This window comes from Pan paniscus, chromosome 4 (assembly GCF_029289425.2).
Source record: "Pan paniscus chromosome 4, NHGRI_mPanPan1-v2.0_pri, whole genome shotgun sequence".
Taxonomy (NCBI): Eukaryota; Metazoa; Chordata; class Mammalia; order Primates; family Hominidae; genus Pan; species Pan paniscus.
The window spans coordinates 143,720,887-143,741,812 of NC_073253.2; the positions used below are offsets into that span (position 1 = coordinate 143,720,887).

Here is a 20,926-nt window from a genome sequence, read left to right on the forward strand (position 1 = left end):
TCACATTATCTAGGGGCCCGAGGCTACTAGCTTTCCTTTGAGGGGAACCTGGTACTGGAGACAGAAAATTCTCTAGCTTCAAATGACATAGCTACTGGAGAATGCCCTGGGATCTTGGAGGTTACCGAGAAGCTCCACAAGACTGAGGCATGGGAGTTGACTTTGGCATTTTATTGCATATTCAAAATTCAGTTATTAGTTTTCAGACGCATTTTTCCTTGAATATATAATTTATATAAACATGTACAGAATGCACTCATATAAACATATGTATAATTTATCAATAAATATATCAATTAAAAAATCTATGTAGGCTCCAATTTTTTCCATAACACATTTCTGGGAACTGCATCAAAAAGTAGATGATCATAAAGCCAAAGATGCTTTCCATGTAAACAAAGTTAGAATCAAGGATTCTAGGACCTTCAAAGCCTTAGCTTCAAATAAATCATAGCTATAACAATCTCATAAACCAAAAACACAACCATCATTACAATTTGTAATCCTTTGAAATTAGAGAATTAAGTTTCATGTTCTATGTGGTGGGCACACATGTACTTTATATGTTGATCACACAAGGGATCTCAGTGCATTATAAACTGTATAAGTGGCCCCTTTGTAATTCTACTTTATTAAAAATGTAAATAAAATTAAGTTGTTAGCTAAAATAGCATTAAACCACAATTAACAATCATATACATAGACTATCAGATGAGGAAAATTTTCAAAAGTTATCAGGTTCAATATCTTAGTTGACTCTTTATGTAGTATTCATGCTAGTTGGTCATAGTCTGGTCCACGTTTGATTTTTTTCATAGGATTTGTATATATATAATTTATAGCATGGGGACGATTTTGATGGTCCAAGTATTTTCTTCTTCAAATATATTTTTTCATAGTGAACAGACATTTGAATCTTATTCCATGTGACTTTGAAGTTATATGAGAAGTTACGCTCATTATTATCAAAATTAGCCTGTAGTCCCCTACTTTGTGAATAACCAAATCCTTTTAAATGAGTTTCTGTGATTCATAAATTCGTGTGTTGGGCAACCGGAAATGACCAAATTGGGATGGGTGGATTTGGAAGAATTAATATCCAAAGGGTGCTTCTACAATTCCTAGAATTTTATTTATTTGTTTATTTAGTGAGATGGAGTCTCACTCTATTGCCCAGGCTGAAGTGCAGTCGTGCAATCTCAGCTTAATGCAGCCTCTGCCTCATGGATTTAAGCAATTCTCCTGCCTCAGTCTCCCAAGTAGTTGGGACTACAGGCAGATGCCACCATACTCGGCTAATTTTTGTAGCTTTAGTAGAGATCAAATTTCACCATGTTGGCCAGGCTCGAACTCCTGACCTCAAGTGATTCTCCCACCTGGGCCTCCCAAAGTGCTGGGAATACAGGAAGAATTAATACCCAAGGGGTTCTCCTAGAATATTATTTTTTTAACAAGGCTCTGGTTTGGCATTTACCTTCCTGCGAACTTTGCCCTGGGCATTTCTTTGCCTGTTTCTTTATCAACATAGAAACTTACTCTCTTAAGTTGGTTTACCTCCCGGTAAATAAATTCATAGTCCTTGAGTGCTCAGGCACATCCACAGTAATCCAAAACGCCCAAAGTAATGATAAATATGTGGAATGGCATTTTATGATTTACAGAATGTTTTCACAAAAAAATTATCTTATTTATCTCCACAACAACTTTGTGAAGTAGGCAAGAGAGATTCTCTCTGAGGTCTGAGACATTCAGGAATTAGTTCAATTTGCTTAATAAGTCAGCAATGGACCCAGTGCACGTGCTGCCTCTGTGCTGTACTCCTCCCACCAATGTGCTCATGCAGGCAATGGGTGGGTGTGTGGGCAGCCACAGCAGATTGGTTGGGTCTCATCATCAGGTCCAGAGCCATGGGGCCCAGAAGCTGGCTGCTCCCTTCTTCATATTAGAAAAGCACCTCAAAATGGTGCTTGCCTCCTAATGGTGGTTGCTGAGCCTAGTGATGGCAGGGGAACAATGACTTGAAAAATCAAAGGGGATTGGTCCAGCCACAGAGTCAGAGTCAGGGTGTAAGTTAGAATTTAAATAAACTTTCTTCATATGTGACAAGAATGGTTCCCTGGTTCAATCTGCTTCATTGATCAGGGAGAATCCCAGTCTACACAAAGAGCATTTCAGCATGGAGAGATATTTCTCACGAATTCTGAATAGCATTTCTCTTTCAGAGGCTATTTTCCTTCCCTAAAACATGACTTTCTCCCCAACAGAATTAAGTCTTCATAGGACAGAGAGGCTTTTTTTTTTTTTCTTTTTCTTTTTGGCATTTGGATGGTTTGGTCAATCTTCTCTTCCTTATTCCAAAGTTTCTTCCTGTCGGTTTCAGTTCCAGAACTAAAGTAAACAACAATGGAAACAATAACTGACACCTTATAAGCAATAAGAAAAAAAGAGAGTATGATAAATAATCCTGAGATGCTATTAAACCACAGCCAAGATCAAAGTCAGAATCTCACATGGCTCTGGGTTTGGCATTTACCTTCCCGGGACTTCTGCTATGGGGCATTCGCAAGAGCCACTGACTCAGCTTTGAATAAAAGACATCCAGATTAATCTGAAGGACAAAGCTGGAAAGGTCAGGGGTCTAAAAGGCCCAAATGAGGAGGGTCGTTCCTTTGAAACAAAGCCAAAAGGCAGGCCGGCCATGGCTTCTCGAGGTAGCAGACGGCTATAGCAGCATACTGTTGTCTTAGAAACAGAAAGAAAACTTAAAGATCCTCTAGTCCAAGCTTGAGTGCACAGATGTGGAAAGTGGGGTCCAGAGATGAAAGAACACTATTCAAGATCTCACAGCTTGTTTGCAGCACAGCCAGGGCGGCAATTTGGGTCCTCTGGCTTCAAGTACAGCATTGCCTCGGCATCCCCAGTGCTGCTGGATCCTGCCCTCCTGCACCTTGGGGGAGCTGCAGGGGAAAATGAGTTTCCCCAGTGTGAACTTCCAACAGTTATCTCCTTTGGCAGCAACAAAGCCAGATTGAAGGGTTTCAAAATGATATCACAAGTTCATGGGAAAGATCCTGAAGCCTAATAAACACCTACGATGTTGCTAGCCCTGCCCAAGGCTCTTTAGAAGACGTCCCGTTCTAGCCCAGCAGGAGAGCGAGCATCTCAGGGCAGACACGCCAGCGGCCAGGACACCAGGAGGAAGCTATCTGTCTTCAGCTTCCCTCCAGAGTTGCTGTGGAGACCATTTTCCTCTGACAGATCTCTGACCCTGTGTCTTCCATGGAAAATAAATGGAGCATGTCCTGAAGAGGAGGACAGACATTGGACATAAGGAAGAGCAAGTGGACGTCTGGGACTGACAAGGGGGCCAACCAAGAGGATGCACGTTTGGACCCAGACACAGGGAGAAAAGTGTGTTAGCGTCTGGCACAGAACAGGGCGAAGAAGAGGCAGGGGATAGCTTGAACATGGCTGTGACGGACGTGACCAAGCAAGTAAGCAAGACAGGAGCGACGCCTCTGGCTAAGACAGGAACAGAGAGGGAGTATTTTGTTGATATCTGGAAGCCCACACAGCAAAGAAGGCGTATTTGGAGACATCAGTGACCGAGATAGGACGCAGCAAGCTATCGTGCTTAGAACGTGAGTGAGACAGATCAGACACAGTGAGTGACGGGAACATGTCAGAGACACCAGAGACCACGCGGCAAAAGCAGAGAATCTGGGAAGAGGGAGTGTTGGGAAATAAAAAGTGAACAAGGAGGCCATTATGTCCCCTGACTCCCTCCAGCGCCACCTGCTGGAATCTCAGAGGAAAAGCCCAGCGAGCACCGGGTTCCTGCACTGGCGGACGGAAAGCCTCAGGTGAAGAGAATACCGGGTGCAGTCGCGCACAAGCAGCAGCTTAGGACCTGGCCCTCTTTCGGAGGCATGGCTGTCTTCTGGGTCATTGTCCCAGGGGCCTAAGTGTCACTGGGCTGAGCAGCCACCAAAGGAGAAGTTGCTGGCGGGTGACACTGACTCTCCCACTGGCCACCACACTCCACTGCATCCCTAGAGAGAGGAGAAGATTACAGAACCTCAGAATTGGAAAGGATGTTGCAGATCATCTCCTGAAAGAGCCCACCTGCATGGCAGGAACACTCTGTGCCATGCAGATGAGTAGCTATTTGGCTTCTACTTAGGAATTTCCATTGACAGGCCAGTCCATATTAATTTTGGGCAATAATAGCTATTAGAAATAGCCCATTAATGTTCAGCCAAAATCGGTGTCCATATGGCTTCTACCTGATGGACCTATTACGCCTATCAGGCCCCCTCAACATTGTGCCCTCTACTGATTATATCCTCCAAGTTTTCTCTACTCCAAGCTACACATTCCGATTTTCTTTAATAGTTCATTATATATTATAGTTTCCAGATTATTCCCCATAATGGGCACTGTCCTTTGAACACCTCTCTTGAATTATGGTACTAGGAAAGTGCACAAATTTTCGCAGGGAGCCTGACTTACATCATGTGCTTTTCATCATCAATTGGGTTTATTTCTATGAATGTAGTCAAATTCAGTTCATTTCTAAAAATGGTAATAAGTTATTGGCGTATATTGAGCTTGCTGCCAACTTTGATCGTTTTTGATACAACAACTGTCAATTCCTGAGGTTCTTTATTACATTGCTGCCTAGTTGATTTTATTTATTTATTTATTTATTTGAGCCAAAATATAAACCATCACATTTTACTCAGTTAAACTTTGTTATATCGGTTTGGTATCACTTTAGTCAGCTGAGATCATTCTAAATCATAGCAATTTTAACATTCAAGATATGATTATTTAGCACCCACTCAAACTAGACCTTAAGTTTTTTGCAAGCACATAGGAAGATCAAATAATCTACAATGGTAGATATTTCAGTTTAGTGTCATCTGCCTTTTAGTTTTTCAGGCAAGGTAAAAAATGTTGAGCAAGATAAAACAGAGAATCATAGTTACCCCAAGACAGGCTTCCTTGCAGTCAAACATCTAATGCTCAATGTGCCTGAGAATGGACCCGCTCTGGCAGGCTTTGTCCAATACCTTGCTAAAATGTCTCTGTCAAACAGAAAATCTGTCCTAGCAGATAAAGAAATTATTTGGCATGAATTATTATACAACAGTGAATCTTACTTACACAAGCTATGAGTCTATGGTTTCTGGAGATTAGCTTTAGTGTTTCTTGAAAAATTGGGGCAATATTTACTATCTCCAGGCTTCCACCTATTCCCCAGTCCTAGAAGAAGATCATTCGGACTTGTTAGCAACAAGTTTTTTTAAGCCCCTGAGATATGACACATCTTGGCTCAGAGAGAGTTAAATGCTTTCCATCAATCCTGGACAGCAACTTTCTCCCTAAAATGTTCTCTTCTTTCCAGTTGGAAGTCTATTCTTATTACAGCAGAATATGCAAGATTTCTTCCCTAAATAATGAAATCTAACTATTTCTGGGTTAGATCTGAACATAGCTCTGAACATAGCTTTTGTTCATCCTTGATTCATCCTTGGTTATATGTTCCTTCCTCCAGATTTTCCACATGCCATTTTAAAGTGTAAACTCTCTAGATAACTGAAGATGTGCCCTCAGGCCTTTACATACTCCCTTACATTTTTATCTGTCTTATTCATTGAATATATCTATTTAGAGATAAAACAATGAATGAAAAAGAAGGAATGAAGGTTAAAAAGGAAGCAAGGAGAGAAGGAAGAAAGGGAAGGAGGAAGGAAGGAAGAAGGAAAGGAAGGAAAGAAGGAAGGGAAAGAGGGAGAGAGGGAAGAAAGAAAATAAGAATTTCTCATCTCTCATTGGCCAAATCCCCTTTGTATCATATTTGTTATTATTGTCATTATTAGCAACGATAAAAACAACCACCTATTAGTGCAGCACTGGTGTGCCAGGCATTGGGCTGAATGCAGTATGTGCCTTAATTCATGTATTACACCCATTTAACAGGCAAGGAAACTGAGCTTCAGGGAGCATAAGTAATTTGCCCAAGTATACACAGTTAATAAATGACAGGGTCAGACCTTACATTTAAGTCATTTTTGACACCAGCATCTGTGCTAGTAACTGTTCTACTGTATTGTCATTCATCATTTTGACAACTACCACTATGGATACAGTATTTAGGTCTTGCTGTCTCTAGCATTTCTTTGTCCCACTATGGCAGACTCCTGGGTGAAATGAATATGTACAGAGGTGCATGTTATAAATGTTCCACCTGTGAGAAACCTGCAGTGTGATGTGGCATCTCCATTTATTGCAACACAATATGACTGTGACACTAACATGAGACTCTTTCCTGCTAACTCCATCTGACCATTAAAGAAGAGTCATTGCCAAGTGGAACCCAATGTTTTCTGTGACGTAGAACTAGGGAGACTAGGTGTAAAGGGGGAAAAAAATCCTGTGAAGGTAGGAGGAAAGTCCGGAAGACAAAGAGAGGGGCTACATGAATAAACATAATAAAGAATGAGGGGTGAGGATAAAAGACAAGGCGAAAAGATCAGAGCTAAAGAAAGCCATGTGGTTGGGCATGTGGAAGGCTCCAGAGCAATTGGAGAGAGGAAGAGGTTCTTTGAGAAATGTTTCCGAAGGGCTACATCGGCTCTCTCTTTCTCTCCCTCTCTATCTATCTTTGACATTGGCAAACTCAGCTTCAATATATTGGCTCTCTTGTACAATTCTTTTAGAGATTTAAATAAAGATTGAAAATACTCTAGTATTGCTATTTGATGTCTAATGCCAGGTTACATCAATATAGCTCTGGCCATGGAGAAAAGACAATGGCCCAGCATCTAACTCCATGAAGGACTCACAACATCTCTCTCTCAGCAGGACGAATGGGAATGTGAGAATAATGACAGAGTGATCTTATGGTCAGTTGGCTCATAGCCGCAGTTCTCATTGTTATATTTACATAATTGTTCACAGTTAGCAGTTTAGTGTCATCTGCCTTTTAGGCCTTCATGCATGATAAAAAAAATGTGGTACATTTTACTGTACCATAAGAGACGTCCTTCCTGTGCAATAAGATCATCCTCAGTGCACATGGCTTTGACACTCAGGAAGCCCCTTTCACTCCCAGCTAGAAGGTCACCTTACTAATTCAGAGAAGAAAGCAGCAGAGTGTAGCAACCAGAAGACAGGGACCTGGGTTCTAATGCCTTTGGAGCCTCCAGTTGAGTGACTCTGGATGACTTTGCCCCTTTCCTGTGCCTCACTTTTCCCATTTGTTAAATGAAGGGGAGGATAATCTGTAAGATCCTTTGCAGCTCTGACATTCTGATTCTATGAGTAGCTGGGATGGTGGGTGACAGAGACAGGCCTTCTGATTGGGTACCAGCTGTGTGTGGGACTGTTCTCCAAAGCTGTGGGTAATTGCTTCAAATTTGGCTTTTAATATTCTATTGTTAGTATCTGATACTTTATATTCCATGTGGAGGGAAGAGGTTTCACTGGAAACACAGGGAGGGTAATTTTGGATTTGTATTAAAGAATCTGAAAGACCTCAATTTCGGAATCTGTGAAATTACATTGCAAAGCTGTTAAATGTATTTGGGTAGGATAGGATAGGGTGGGGCTGAGATGCCACAACTTAAAATGCAGCGAGATCACAACTGTCTCTCCTCAAACATATGTTTGATCAAAAACATTGGCAGAGCCACTCAAAATCCCTGATGCAAAACATCATTTAAAAAGAATCTTTCTCCAATATTTTAACGGATGAGTTTTTAAAATGCAGTTTCTTGTTGTAATCGTTTTGGTAAAATCCCTGACAATTTACAAAGCATTGTCATATCTTTTTTCACATTTAATCTTCAATGCAAATCTGTAAGGCAAGAAGGTACAGAGTCTTGTTTCCATGTTAGAGGAAGAGGAAAGTGTAATGTAGGGGCATGGATTGATCGATGGGTAATGGTGGATCTAGTGCTATAACTCAGGTATTCTGCCCTCCAAATGAAGAATTCTGCCCATTTGGAAACATGGAAATCATTTATGTGGTGGGAAGTTTTATAACGAAGTTATTAGCAGTTAATGAAACCTACTTACAATTACTTGTTCTCTGGAAGAAAGAATAGGAGGAGGAAGAAGGAGAAGAGGAGGAGGAAGAAGGAGAAGAGGAGGAAGAAGAAAAGGAGGAGGAGGAGGAGGAGGAGGAGAATCACTTGCTAAGTCATCTTTCTCAAAGGTCCAGAGGCTATGTGCATGAGAACTATATTGGGTACTTGTATAAAATACAGATTCCCAGGATCCATACCAGACCTTTGACAGCGAGGGTAGGAGGGCAGGAGTGAGGCAGAGAGAGCGGCAATCTGCATTTTAAAAAACTGCTCTCAGCTGATTCTTACGCACACAGGTGTATGAGATTTCCCTCCAGCCATTCTATTCATACCAGAGAGCGAGCTTAGAGATAGAGACAGTAGAGAGAGCGAGCTTAGAGATAGGCAGTAGAGAGAAATCACAGGCAGGTCAGAGGGGCCAGAGATAGAAGTCCCTGCTCCCAAAGGGAAAGGAATGGAAACAATAAAATAAAACATACATTTCAGCAAAGTGGACAAGGAAGTATTTATTGGTTTTCATCACATTGAAGATAAACAGATGAGAAAAGACTTGGTGATTATGAAAATGAGAAAGCAAAAAATGTAAAGAGATGCACAGAGCAATGTTTTTTTAGGTGCTTTTCATGTGATGAGAAATAGAATTCTTGGGTATTGTTAGCTGATAAAAACTGAGTTGTCTATAAACCGTGAGGCACATAGATTTGTAATAAGTTATCAGCAAGTTTGCTTATTAAAAGTCCATTTCTTAAATTGTCTGTAGATACACTATCAACCAGAATTCTACTAAGGCTAGAAGATCAAGTGTTTCCCAAACATAGGATGTGTTCTGTGAGTGACATCTCAGAGAATGGGCACAGCATTAAATAATCTGAATGACAGCAAGGGGATTCAAATTATTCATTCAGTCATTCTGACTCAGTGTGGTCCTGCTCTGGTTTAACAAGTCTCTAATACCTAACAAACACAGTGCAGGCGTCAGGCTCAAAGCCTTTGGCAAAAAAACAGGATAAAGCTAAATTTTAATAACTTTGTTTTACTTTCATTGCATTTGTATTAAAAATCATCTTCTCTATATAGTTTTGCATTTAAGGTCACAATACAGAGTTTCCTTTACAAATATGTTTATTTAGATTTAAAACGTATTTAAAGAAAAATAGTAAATAAATAATAGCATGGCATGGGTAGAGTGGCGATATGATTTAAAAAAATCATGAAAGTAGCATGCAAGTTACAAAAGCCCCTATCAGACAGATGAGAAAACTAAATTGCAGAAAGCATAGTGTCTTGGCAAGGACATAAAGCAATGCATCTGCAGGGCATGACATCTAGGATCTTTCTTTCTACTGTGTTTTGAAGCTTGCAGAAAGCTGAGCTTTCATAGTTTGGGATGTTAACATTGTGGCCTCTGGACAAAATGTATTCCCAAGGGCCCTTTAATCTCATCACCAGTCTCAGATATGTCCATGTTTCAATACACCAAAGTGCGAGATCAAATCAGGTGTGGCTGATTCTAATCCCTATGTACTTCTTTCCCTATTTCCCAATATGCGCATAGAACTAAGAGGTCAAATCAATATCCTTTCATGACTTTTTCCATTGTTTACCACAGTTCCTAAATGGCAAATAAAAGGATTGAAACTCTGAATCTTTGGGAGTCAGACTATCTACCTGCTTTTTCTATAGTATTCCAATATAAAAGGACCTAAAATATCTAGGAGAAAATACCTTAAAAGTACGTTTTAAACACAGCAAATATTTACTGAATGTTTATTATGTGTCAACTACTGTGCTAAGAAATTCATGGATTATTTCATATAAACTTCACAATAATCCTATCACATGGGTTTTATTATTTGCCGGCTCTGGCTGAGTGGAATGAATCCTAGTAACTTTCCCCAGGTAGAGTATCTAGAGAGTGGTGGGGTCAGGATCTGAACTCAGAGCCTGATTGAAACAACATCACTAAATTTGCACCTTCATGGAACAGGCATTCTCAACCCCTAAACAGTGCTCTTGAGAAGCTGCCCATGTGAGTGACAGTGAGTCAGGTACATAAAGAATACTTAAGATACTGAGGGATAAGCTGAGCTTCCTAAAGAAGGGCAAGCGGGTGGTAAGATAGCCCAGAGACTGAGGAGAAAGTGGGGCAGGAAAGTTTAGAGAACTCCTATTGGAACCGTGCCTAGAAGAATGAGTAGTCTTGTGCCAGGCTGGAAAGTGAGACAGCATTCAAGGCAGCAGAGATGATCCAGAGACAATATAATTCGCTATTTGTTTGGGAAAAGCTGACCAATCTTGTATGTTTATTGCATGAAGAGTTAGGTCAGGGGAGCTGGGCTGCAGCGGGGAGAGTTGAGGGAAATGAGCTGCAACACCAGATTGGATCAGGCCAAGAAGGGTTTCATATACCCTTCCCTCTCTGCCCACTGCAAGTCCTACTGTACTGCTCAAGGTTATCCTATTACAACCCAATCCAGCTGGCATTTGCAGTTTAAAATCCCACATGTCTGAATGGCCTTTCCATCTTCCTGAGTGATAAACACGAAGCAGCTTCTCCCTTTATGGCTATATTATATACATAGTCCCAAAAGAAAACCAGAGGCAGAGAAAATAATTTATAATTTGCAACTCTGTCAAGGAAAGAGCATCCTAAAATCACCAAAATGTGTGAATAGCCTTTCAGTTCAATTCTAGAACTCACCCTTTTGGAAAATCATGCAAATGTATATATACATATACATGTATATATATAATATATAATATACATATACATATACATATATATGTATGTGTGTGTGTATATATATACATATATATATGTATATATATCCTGATCAGTAAATATATCCAATATTTTTTCCAAATGCAATCTCAGGCATCAAATTAGCTGTTTACCACTAAGCATCTATGGAGATATTTCTCCTTTGGAAATGTCTACATTTTCTACCAACCCCAGATTGCCAAAGATTCAGTAAAGGAAAGCAGAATGGCCCCCTAAAATTGACAGTATCATTTCTGACATATGTCTTCTCATTAGTAATATTTCCAGAAATTCTCCAGCTTCAACCAAACAAAATGTTACACTGGCTGAAATAGAGTTTGCTGTCCCCTACACTTAACTGCACTGTGGGACGATGCTTATGATTTTGTAACTCACAGAATCACAAAAAAAGGGGCTGAGAACGTGTTATTCAATCTACTCACCTCTTCCCCAGAAATGTTGACTAATGAACATTCAGTTCTTCCAATTACTGATATTCGGTCAATCAACACTTTTAATTGACTGATGGTCATCCAATTTTCTCCTTCAACTTTACTAGGAACTCCCTAGTAAGGCAATCCATTCCATTTTGTGCTGAAATACATGTTCTTATAACCTCAATCCTTTGTTTCTTACCTCTCTCCCTCACATTATGCAGAAGAAGTCGAATTCCTGTTTCCTCTAACAGCCCTTTAAATATATAAAAACAATAATTATGACCTAAAACCTCTTTGCTCTAAGCTCAGCATCCCCAGTTCCTTCTACTGTTATTTATATGTCATAAATTCTGTAGAGAAAATCATGGCATTTACCCTCTTCTGAACATACTCCAGCTTGTCAATTCCCGGTATAAGATGAAGCTTTTATCATTTCCATGGACCAGGTACCTGCACATTGCACCATGGACTAAACACACATTTACATGGGAATATGGTTTTCCAGTGGGTATCTCAGTGTGCTTTGGAGGAGATTTCTTCCTGAACAGCTGCTCTGACTAAATTGGGAGGTCTGTGTCCTCGCCAAGTACATGCTGTAAGAGAACAAGCTCCTAGAGCCTGCCTAGTGGAAAGGGCTTATCTGCAAGGTTACTGCCGGTACTCTAACCACAGAAGTTCAGGACCCTTCCTCCTAGAAACCGTATCAGTCGCCTTCTATGGCGCTATTTTTTTTTTTTTTTTTTTTTTGGTCTTGCCTTAAGAATGTATGAGGATTAAAAGGAGCCAAATGGTGCAGGGGCTGAACCTCCTGGTACTGTTGAAAGACCTCTCCTGCTGTCCTTGGCAGTGGCAAGGAAGTTCTCTGTTGTAAAGCTCAGAGGACTAGTTTAAAGCAGGGTTTCTTAACCTCGGCACTATCTGGAAATCTGGGGCCAGGAAATTCTTTGCTCTGGGGTGTTCCATGCATTGTCAGATGATTAGCAGCATCCCTGGCCTCCACCCGCTATATACCAATAGTATTCCCACGTTGTGACAACCAAAAATGCCTCCAGATATTGCCAAATGTTCTCTGGTAAACAAGATCATTCCTGATAAAGAACTACTGGTTTAAACCCACACAATCTCAGTGATCTAAGACATGCAGCTAGATCTAAACTTAAAGCATTATCTAATTCAACTTCCTCATTTTATTGGTGTTGGGACAGGTAATGACTTCCTGATGATCACTAAGGGATTAGAAGACAGACCTCCTGCTCTTTCCAGGACACTAGCGGTTGTTAACCCTGCTGCGCACTCAAGCTCCTAAAATAAATGGATTTCTGCTTCCCAACCAGACCCAATTAAAATGGAATCTCTATAAGCAGAGCTCAGGCTCAGGTATTGCTTAAGAGGCCCCAGGTGGCTGTAATGTGCAGCCAGGGTTGAAGGCCAGGGCACCACATCACACTGCCTCTATCTTTGACCTCAAATAAACCATGTTGGGCATTTCTGGAGCTGAGTGTTGTTTGGGGGCTTGCCCTGCAGGGTGGCATGCATAATCCCTTTTTACTGCGAGCGCTGATCTCTGAGGGCTGGTACACAGAACCTCGACACCCTGACAGTGGGTGCACCTACGGAGCAAAAGGGGGAAAACAAACACACACGGAATGTGCTCAACTTGTTTGACATGGCTAGTATATTTTATGTTGGGTCAAAGAAATGCCTACAGGTAATTTAAAATCCAGAAGGTATATTCAAAATAACAGCCCCAACTGTTCAGCACAGGGCATGATGTACCCAGGAAACAAGTCTTGTCTCATGTTGCTTAAACAATTATTTATAAACAGTGTGATTAATTTATTTCTGGCTTTTCTTCTAGTAGAGGAGCCCTGCATCCCTTGTTTCAGGAGAAGTGTTTAGAACATGGAGATTTCTATTGACTCATTTCTTAAGAAATTCTTATCAGGAAGCTGAGAAAATAACTGGAGACCTGGAGGAAGATGTTTTACCAAGATATGAATGATGCTATGCAAATACTTATGATAACAATGTAGCAGTTTCCACTGATTGAGTGCTTTCTGTGTAATAGGAACTGGCATATCCCTGAACGGATGTTATCAATTTAACCTTAACAAAAGCCCCATGAAATGGGTTCTAATATTATGTCCATTTTACAGATGAAGAAAAAAGCTTGGAGATGTTTGGTCAAACACTTAAGGTCATATTGACACTAAATGGTAGATCTCAGACAGGACTGAAACCCAGGTGGGCCAGATTCCAGCACCTGCAGCCATGGCACTGTGCTGGGTGGGATGGCCCTTTGATTACGTACCAATGGTCGCCTTCCACCAAGCCAGAAGCTGGAACTTTTCCTGAATAGTAAGTCTCAATGGAAGGGATAATGTTTCAGCCTCAACACATTAGCCTAGAAGTGGGCATCCTGGAGAGAAGCTTAGGCCACCCGATTAACACATTTCTGAAAAGCAGGTACATTTTGCAAAAAGCACTAACTTTTCTAATCCTGAGTATTTGATGAGCCCATTGGTGTTCTTTTGAAGTTTTTATTCTCGCTATTTTCCTGGTGTGATCTCAACAAGAACAGTGTTTTCTGAAAGATTACTTCATGTTGTGATGGGGACCAAGGCCGGCTTTGTGGGTATGTGACCAGTGCATATACAGGAATCCAGACCTAGGTTTAATGCTCTGCTGTTGCCATCTTGAAATTCTTAATAACTTTATTCTTGAATTTGTGAATATTAGTAGAATGTGTATGTATCAAAAAGTGAAATAAAAGCAGTTGAGTTAGTTTTCTGCACTACTCTGGTAAAAACAAAATACTTAAGTGTGTATGAACTACCTACCATGATCTGTATAATTTTGATAATTCCACATGCAAGTTAAATGCTCTTTTATTTACATTCGAAGTTGGCATTGCACAATGTAAAAGTGATTGATAAATTTATTCATGTATCAATGATAAATGAATGATAAATTTATTCATGTATCAATGATAAATGAATGACAAATTGGTGCTAATAATTTTAAAAATTTCTTAACTAAAACAAAGGTAATTAGCAAGTAAAAAAACCAAGACAAGTTGGGAGGGAGTGAATGAAAAAAAAGAAAGGCTTTAAATTTTAATACCTTTAAGAACACTTTTTCCTGCCATTTGAACAAGTTGCTTGTATTTTTATTTTGCATTTGGCCAGCAAATTATGTAGTCTGCCCTGGTAGGGGTTAATGGAGACAAAGGAAGGTCATCCTCATCCATCTTTGATTTACCCAGATTAAGTCTGTTTTGGCTCAAAACAATGAGGTAAACGTTGAATATAATTGTAACCTCTAAAGTTCAAGGTAAAGGCCATAAGATGGCTTTTAAATGTCAAACAACTTTCCGACATTAGCAGAAACCTCTGAGGATCCAAACTAAGTCAACTCTAAATCATTTCCTCATCCATGGGTAAAAATCTTCCAATTCACAGTGTGAAAACCTTTATTTAAAAGGGGAATTCTGATGTGCTGAAGTCAAAATTTAACAAGTGGTTTCACTGTGAACAAACAACTGTTTCAGTTATGGAATTAATACATATTTTTTAAAGTGGTGGAAGCTTATTCTGGCATGCACAGTCCAGATGAACAATGAAGTATAAGAACATGTGTTTATTTAACAAATATATTAATTGCGCAATTTCTGCACCATGGGGAAATTTTAGGGAATAAAATTGACATGGTACCTGCCCTCATAGACTGGCAGTCTGGCTGGACAGACAGATAATAAACAAGTTAACAACAACAAAAAATATATGGTAAGTTATCATAGTTGTTATTTATAAAGGAAATAACAAGGGGCTGTAACCCGGATTATTTTTTCTTCTGCTGTGTTTTGCCTCTTACTCATTCTCTTTGCCTCTTACTCATTTTCACTTTTTTTCTATGTTTACATTTTCTCCTCTATTGATTTCATATAGAAATCTGAATACACTAATGTCGTATATGGAAATGTTAAAGATTTATATGGCACATCCAATAGAATTGGTTGATTAGTTTTTGAGTGTTGCTGATAACAAGAGTTAGTGAGTCTGAGAGAAAGTTGTATTGCCTCCTTCCAGAGAGAAGGCACATATAGCTCTGGAGATGCTTGGTCAAACAAACTTTTTACAATCATGAGAATTTTCTACATTTATATCTAAGCCAAGAGCCACTCACCACATGTGGCTTATGAACACTTGGAATATAACTAGTGTGACTAAAAAACTGAGTTTTTAGTTGTGTTTCATTTTGGTTAAATTAAAACTTAAATAGTCATGTGTGGCTAGTGGTTGCCCTATTGGACAACACAGATCTAGAGATCTCAAGTCAATGGACAGCCTGTTTATCACAGGGATTAACAGTGGATGATGGAGGATGATAGCCAAGAACCAAGTTAGATAGGCAATAAGTTCTTTGGAAAGTGCTTGCAAAAGTTCTCAGACTTCTCAGGAATTGGGTAAGTGTCCTAAGTTTGAGTAAGATCTGAACCTGGAAACTGGGGAAGAATCTAAGCCTGGTGAGAGAGCAGAGAAACCCATCTCCAAAGCTAAAGTTTGCATACAATCTGTGCTGTGTCGCCTAATTTATAAATTCTTAAAATTATCACTCTCATGTGGACAGAGCTTTGCAGTTAGCAAAGCAAATTCACATCAATTATTTTGTTATTTTGACAATGAAGGAGTGAAATAGGAGGATGGGGATTATCTACCAAAGAAGTCAAAACTGGAATCTTTAGCAGATTTTGTACAGGGAAATTCTCTGCTCTAAGGTTACAGTCAGCACCGCTAGTCCCTTTTCTGCCCTCAGTTATCTGAACTAATAATCATGGAGACAGTTAAACAGAAGAGAGGGTAAGCCAGTAGACTAGAGACAGAGCATTTTTTCATCCTCTTGTCAAGTCCTACAATGTTCCAGGCACTTTACTAGGCTCTGAGGATACAACAGGCTGCAAAACTGGCAAGGTCCTTGGTATTTATCCAATGGACAAAGAACCCCATTAGCAAGTCCCCAAAGAACCTCAAATCAAATTAATATGACTTGTTCCTACCACCTGCCACCTTGCTGTGGTCACAAGACTATGTAGTCATACCATGTCTTCCAAGTGGGGAGAGAGGCTTAAAGCATGACTGAACTGAAGCAGGCTTCCAAAAGGAATTTTCTGATAATTATATTTTACCAGTTAAGTTAGATAAAGTTATTATCTTTTAAGAGATTCTGGCCTGGGTGCGGTGGCTCAAGCCTGTAATCCCAGCACCTTGGGAGGCTGAGGCGGCTGAATCACGAGGTCAGAAGTTCGAGACCAGGCTGGCCAACATGGGGAAACCCTGTCTCTATTAAAAATACAAAAAATTAGCCGGGTTTGGTGGCTGGCGCCTGTAATCCCAGCTACTTGGGAGGCTGAGGCAAGGGAATCGCTTGAACTCAGGAGGCGGAGGTTGCAGTAAGCTGAAATCGCGCCACTGCACTCCAGCCTGGGTGACAGTGTGAGACTCCGCCTCAAAAAAAATTTTATAAGAACCTAAGAATTCTAATATGTGTCATAACTTGAAGCCCTGAATCACAATCAATGCTAGCACACCTTGGACAATTCTGATCCACAAAAGTCTAGGACCATGGCTCTAAACCGTTAATATGCATAACAGTCATATTAGTAAAAATGTCACTTACAAGCCCTGCACTGATTCAGTGAGTGGGACCCAGGAATCTGTGTTTTTACTAAGCTGCCAGATGATTCTAATGTGAGTGATCTGCAGATCATGCTTTGATGGAAAAACGATCAAGAAAAATAAAAATAAAAGTTGCAAATAAGGGAATATATTTGCACTCCCCAAATTTCCAACAATAATATATACACAGAGAGCGCTAAAAGAAATTGGGATATTTATTAAGAAAAACAAAAGCCTCAGAAAGAACCTATGGCCAAATATGCATAAAGTGCTGTCCTAACGTAAAAGATATAACCTGTTTTTCTCTTTCTCAAGGCAGAACGAGTGTTAGTGAGTAGAAGCCACAGGGATGGAAACGTCAACTCAATATCAGGAAAACCTTTCAAGCTCTAGAGCTGCCCAAACTTTGAGCAGGCTGCTCAGATGGGAAGCTTCTCTCATTGCAGGAGTTCAAGCAGAGATGGGATGCCCATCACCAGTAATGACAAGGAAACTGTTGATTTGTTAGCAATTCCCTCAGCTCCTGATAAACCTTGTGTACACCTGCAGTGATCTTCACTGTACTGTAATATCTTGCTAGTGTATCCCTTGCTTCAGTGGTTCATGTTTATATCTGCTGCATGCTGCCTTCTGCATTAAATGCTCAATACATAGTTCCCATGAATCAAACTTCAGAACCTAATAAATTGAGTTCCAGAATCTGCAAACCTGGAGTTCTGATGGGCTTCCTATAACCTCAAAAGGAAAATCTGGGTTTTACAGCCACCTCTTCTACTATCCACAATGAACCTTTAGCAATTTATCTGCTCTTCTTCAGTAAAGTTTTAAAGTTTCCTTCAATAAAGGTCTTATACTTTTCAAAAAAAAAACATTTTTTTAAGGAACTTTAGTTATTGCTTCTGCGGATGGTGTTTTATTTTTATTTTTATTTTTATTTTGAGACAGGGTCTGGCTCTGTCACCCAAGCTGGAGTGGAGTGCAGTGGCACAGTAGTATTTTTCTTAATTCACATACTAATTGGTTTTTTCTCATGTGTAGGAAAGTCACTGAGGATTGAGTGTTATCTCATATCGTCCATCCTTATGAAATATCTTATTACTTTTCACAGTTTACAGTGGATTTTCCTGGAGGATGATTATAATAGATCATACAGATGGTTAATAAATAATGGAAGCTTTGCTCTCTTTTTCCAGTTTTTTTATATTTCTTCTTTCTGTTCTTTGGATTTTGTATGTACAGTGTTGACCACAAGAGATGATAAGACATCATTGTCTTATTCCTCACTTTAGTGGGAATGCAGCTAATGTTTTATCATTAGGTTATTTCTTTTCTTCTCTGCCACTATGTGCACTATGGGTTTCCTAGAGTGGGAAAAGTGATTTCTATAAAACCAAGACAGATATTGGTGGGTGGGGAAAACACAGCTGCAGAACAAGATTAAGGATGAGACAAGGACAAAGAGGCTGGCTCCAAATTCACTGAGAATCCGAGTTTGCACATTTGATGAACCTCTTAGAATTCCACACACTGGCATTATGCCTCTTTCTAATACATGCATGCAGACAAATTAAAATTGCCCCCAAAATATTTATATGAAAATAATTCATGTTTAGAAGCTATATTTAGAAGACTATGTAACCTATATGTCTAGACAAATGGTGTCATCATTCAACCAAATGCTGTCTTCATTTCTATTTTGATCATGGGTTGCATATTTCCAAAGACACTTCTTGTCCAACAGAAAATAGTCAAACACAATTGCAGACATCTCTGCTACTGTGTACACTAGTTAGTACAATTTTAGCAATCAAAACCCTCTAAGAATGTCTTTCCAAAGCATATTTTATTTCATTGGCTACCCATTTGCTTATTTAATAATAAAATGGCATGTAAATAAAAGGGCCATAAGGATAGGACCAAGCTTGGGAGACCTATGATTCTAAACCATTGAGGCCAGGCTTGGCTGTTTCTAATTCAACTTGGAAAAGTAAAATTCCATTTTGTCAAAAAGACTTTAAAGGAAGGAGGCCCCACAATATCAGAGTGTTGTCATGAACTGGGTCTTCTCAATGTGAATCTTGTAGACTATGTTCTCTATACCTTTTAGGATCTCAGGGAAGATTTAACAAACAAAACCTAATTTTCAATTTTGAGTATTTTAATCCTTCATAAATCTGAAGAGAATCAGGAACACCTTTCATCAGCAAAAGTGATCAATCAATTGATCATCTACTGTTATACAGATACTATGTTAGAGACTATACAGTTCCTAGAGAAGAGGAAGCCATAGTTTCTCCCCTCAAGGAATACTTGATATAACAGGAATTAAATAAGGAATTGTATACTCTAAAGCAGTATGAATGTCATGAGAAATAGTGCTGTAAACAGGCCACTGCTATCCAGCAGAAATAGAGAACAAATGCCCAAGTTGAAGAAATGTGAAAAAGGTATGTTCTGAAAACCATAGGAAGAAGAGTTTGATCCCAATCCTGAGATGAACTTCTTTTAAATTGATTCTTTGTTTGAATAATCAATGGGTACCCAAAGATAGAAGTCAACAGGTGGTTAATAAGAATAGGTCCATCTGATCTAAACTTACTTCCTTTAAAAAAAATGAGTATGAAAATGCCTTCATTTGAAGAAGGAATGTTTTCCATGGTTTGTAGGCAAACTAGAGAAATATGAACAAAATGGTAGAGTTGATAGATTAAAAAATGACTCATCAACTTTATCCAAAAAGTCAAGGTGATCATGGAAAGTTGTAATCTTAACTCTGACTCTAAGTGGCTGGACAAGGCTGAGTTTTGAAGTCAGAAACAGTTGGGTCTGAATTCCAGCTTTGTTGTTTACTACTTGTGTGACTTTGGGCATGTTACCTACCCTAACGCTCAATTTTCTCATCTTTAAAATGACAATGATCATAATACCTTACTTCTTTGAGTTATAAAAATTAGATGCAAATGATGGACTTAGGGCTCTCAAATATAGTAACAAACATTCTTTTCTGGAATAATGTTAGGTTTCATAATCATAATCATTATTATTAATAAAATGGAAGGAGGTCTCTAGTGACCTGTCCAGTACTTTTTAAATGTTTGCCTTGGGTGACGAAAATGAAGGCATGCCTATAAAATTGTAAATTTTATACATGCAGCTAGAAATTTATTTATCTTACATTTTTATGATTTATATTTTGCCCCCATGGTTGAATTTTACAGTTATTTTTATTTAGCTCCATGTCTTCAATACCAGCTGATTGGTTTCTTTTTAAATCCTTAAGCCTGCCCTCTAATATGTTAGTTCTCCCTCAGAGCCACAGAAAAAGTGTCTTGATTTAGTAACATGATACAAGACTATTCCATTTATGGAGATAGGGATGACTCAGAAAACTTGTGGTTGGAGGGTGAGATAGTTTGGATGTTAATTCCCTTCAAATCCCATGTTGAAATGTAATCCCCAGAGCTGGAGGTTGGGCCTAGTGTGAGGTGTCTGGGTTATGGGGGTGGAGGCCACATGAATGGCTTGGTGCCCTCCTTGCAGTAACAAGCGAATTGTCACTCTACTAGTTATTGTGAGATCTGGTTGTTAAAAAGAGTCTAGCATCTCCCTCCTCTCTTTCTCTCTCTTGCTCCCGTTCTTGCCTTGAGACATGTATGAACCCCCCTTCATCTTCTGCCATGAGTAAAAGCTTCCTGAGGCCTCACCAGAAGCTGAGCCAATGCTGATGCCATGCTCATACAGCCTGTAGAGCCATTAGACAAATAAACCTCTTTTCCTTGTAAATTACCCAGCCTCAAGTATTCATTTATAGCAACACAAAATGGGTCAATACAGGGGGTAAGAGTATAGAGCTAAGAATTCTGTTTTGGTTGCATCACATTTCATTTAAGATTTCCAAGAGACACCTATATGGGGTTGTCAAGGAAGCAAATTGGATCTTCTCTCTGGATCTCAGAG

The 20,926-nt window shown here is 39.5% G+C and overlaps 1 protein-coding gene across 4 annotated transcripts in view; it reads right to left on the reverse strand.

Annotated features, from left to right (window-relative positions):
• Nucleotides 1-20,926, reverse strand: part of HTR4 (5-hydroxytryptamine receptor 4) — a 329,389-nt gene that overhangs the window by 37,190 nt on the left and 271,273 nt on the right. For 2 of the 4 annotated variants that reach the window (XM_003829051.4, XM_034960756.3), the window contains one exon: nucleotides 157-4,052. The exons of 1 other annotated variant lie outside the window; for it this stretch is intronic. In XM_003829051.4, the coding sequence (XP_003829099.2) occupies nucleotides 3,962-4,052 (91 nt within the window). In that variant the 3' untranslated portion in view covers nucleotides 157-3,961. Of the gene's footprint in view, nucleotides 1-156; nucleotides 4,053-4,991; nucleotides 5,112-20,926 lie in introns of those variants that run through there. One more of the 4 variants, XM_008954466.4, reaches the window with a different exon arrangement.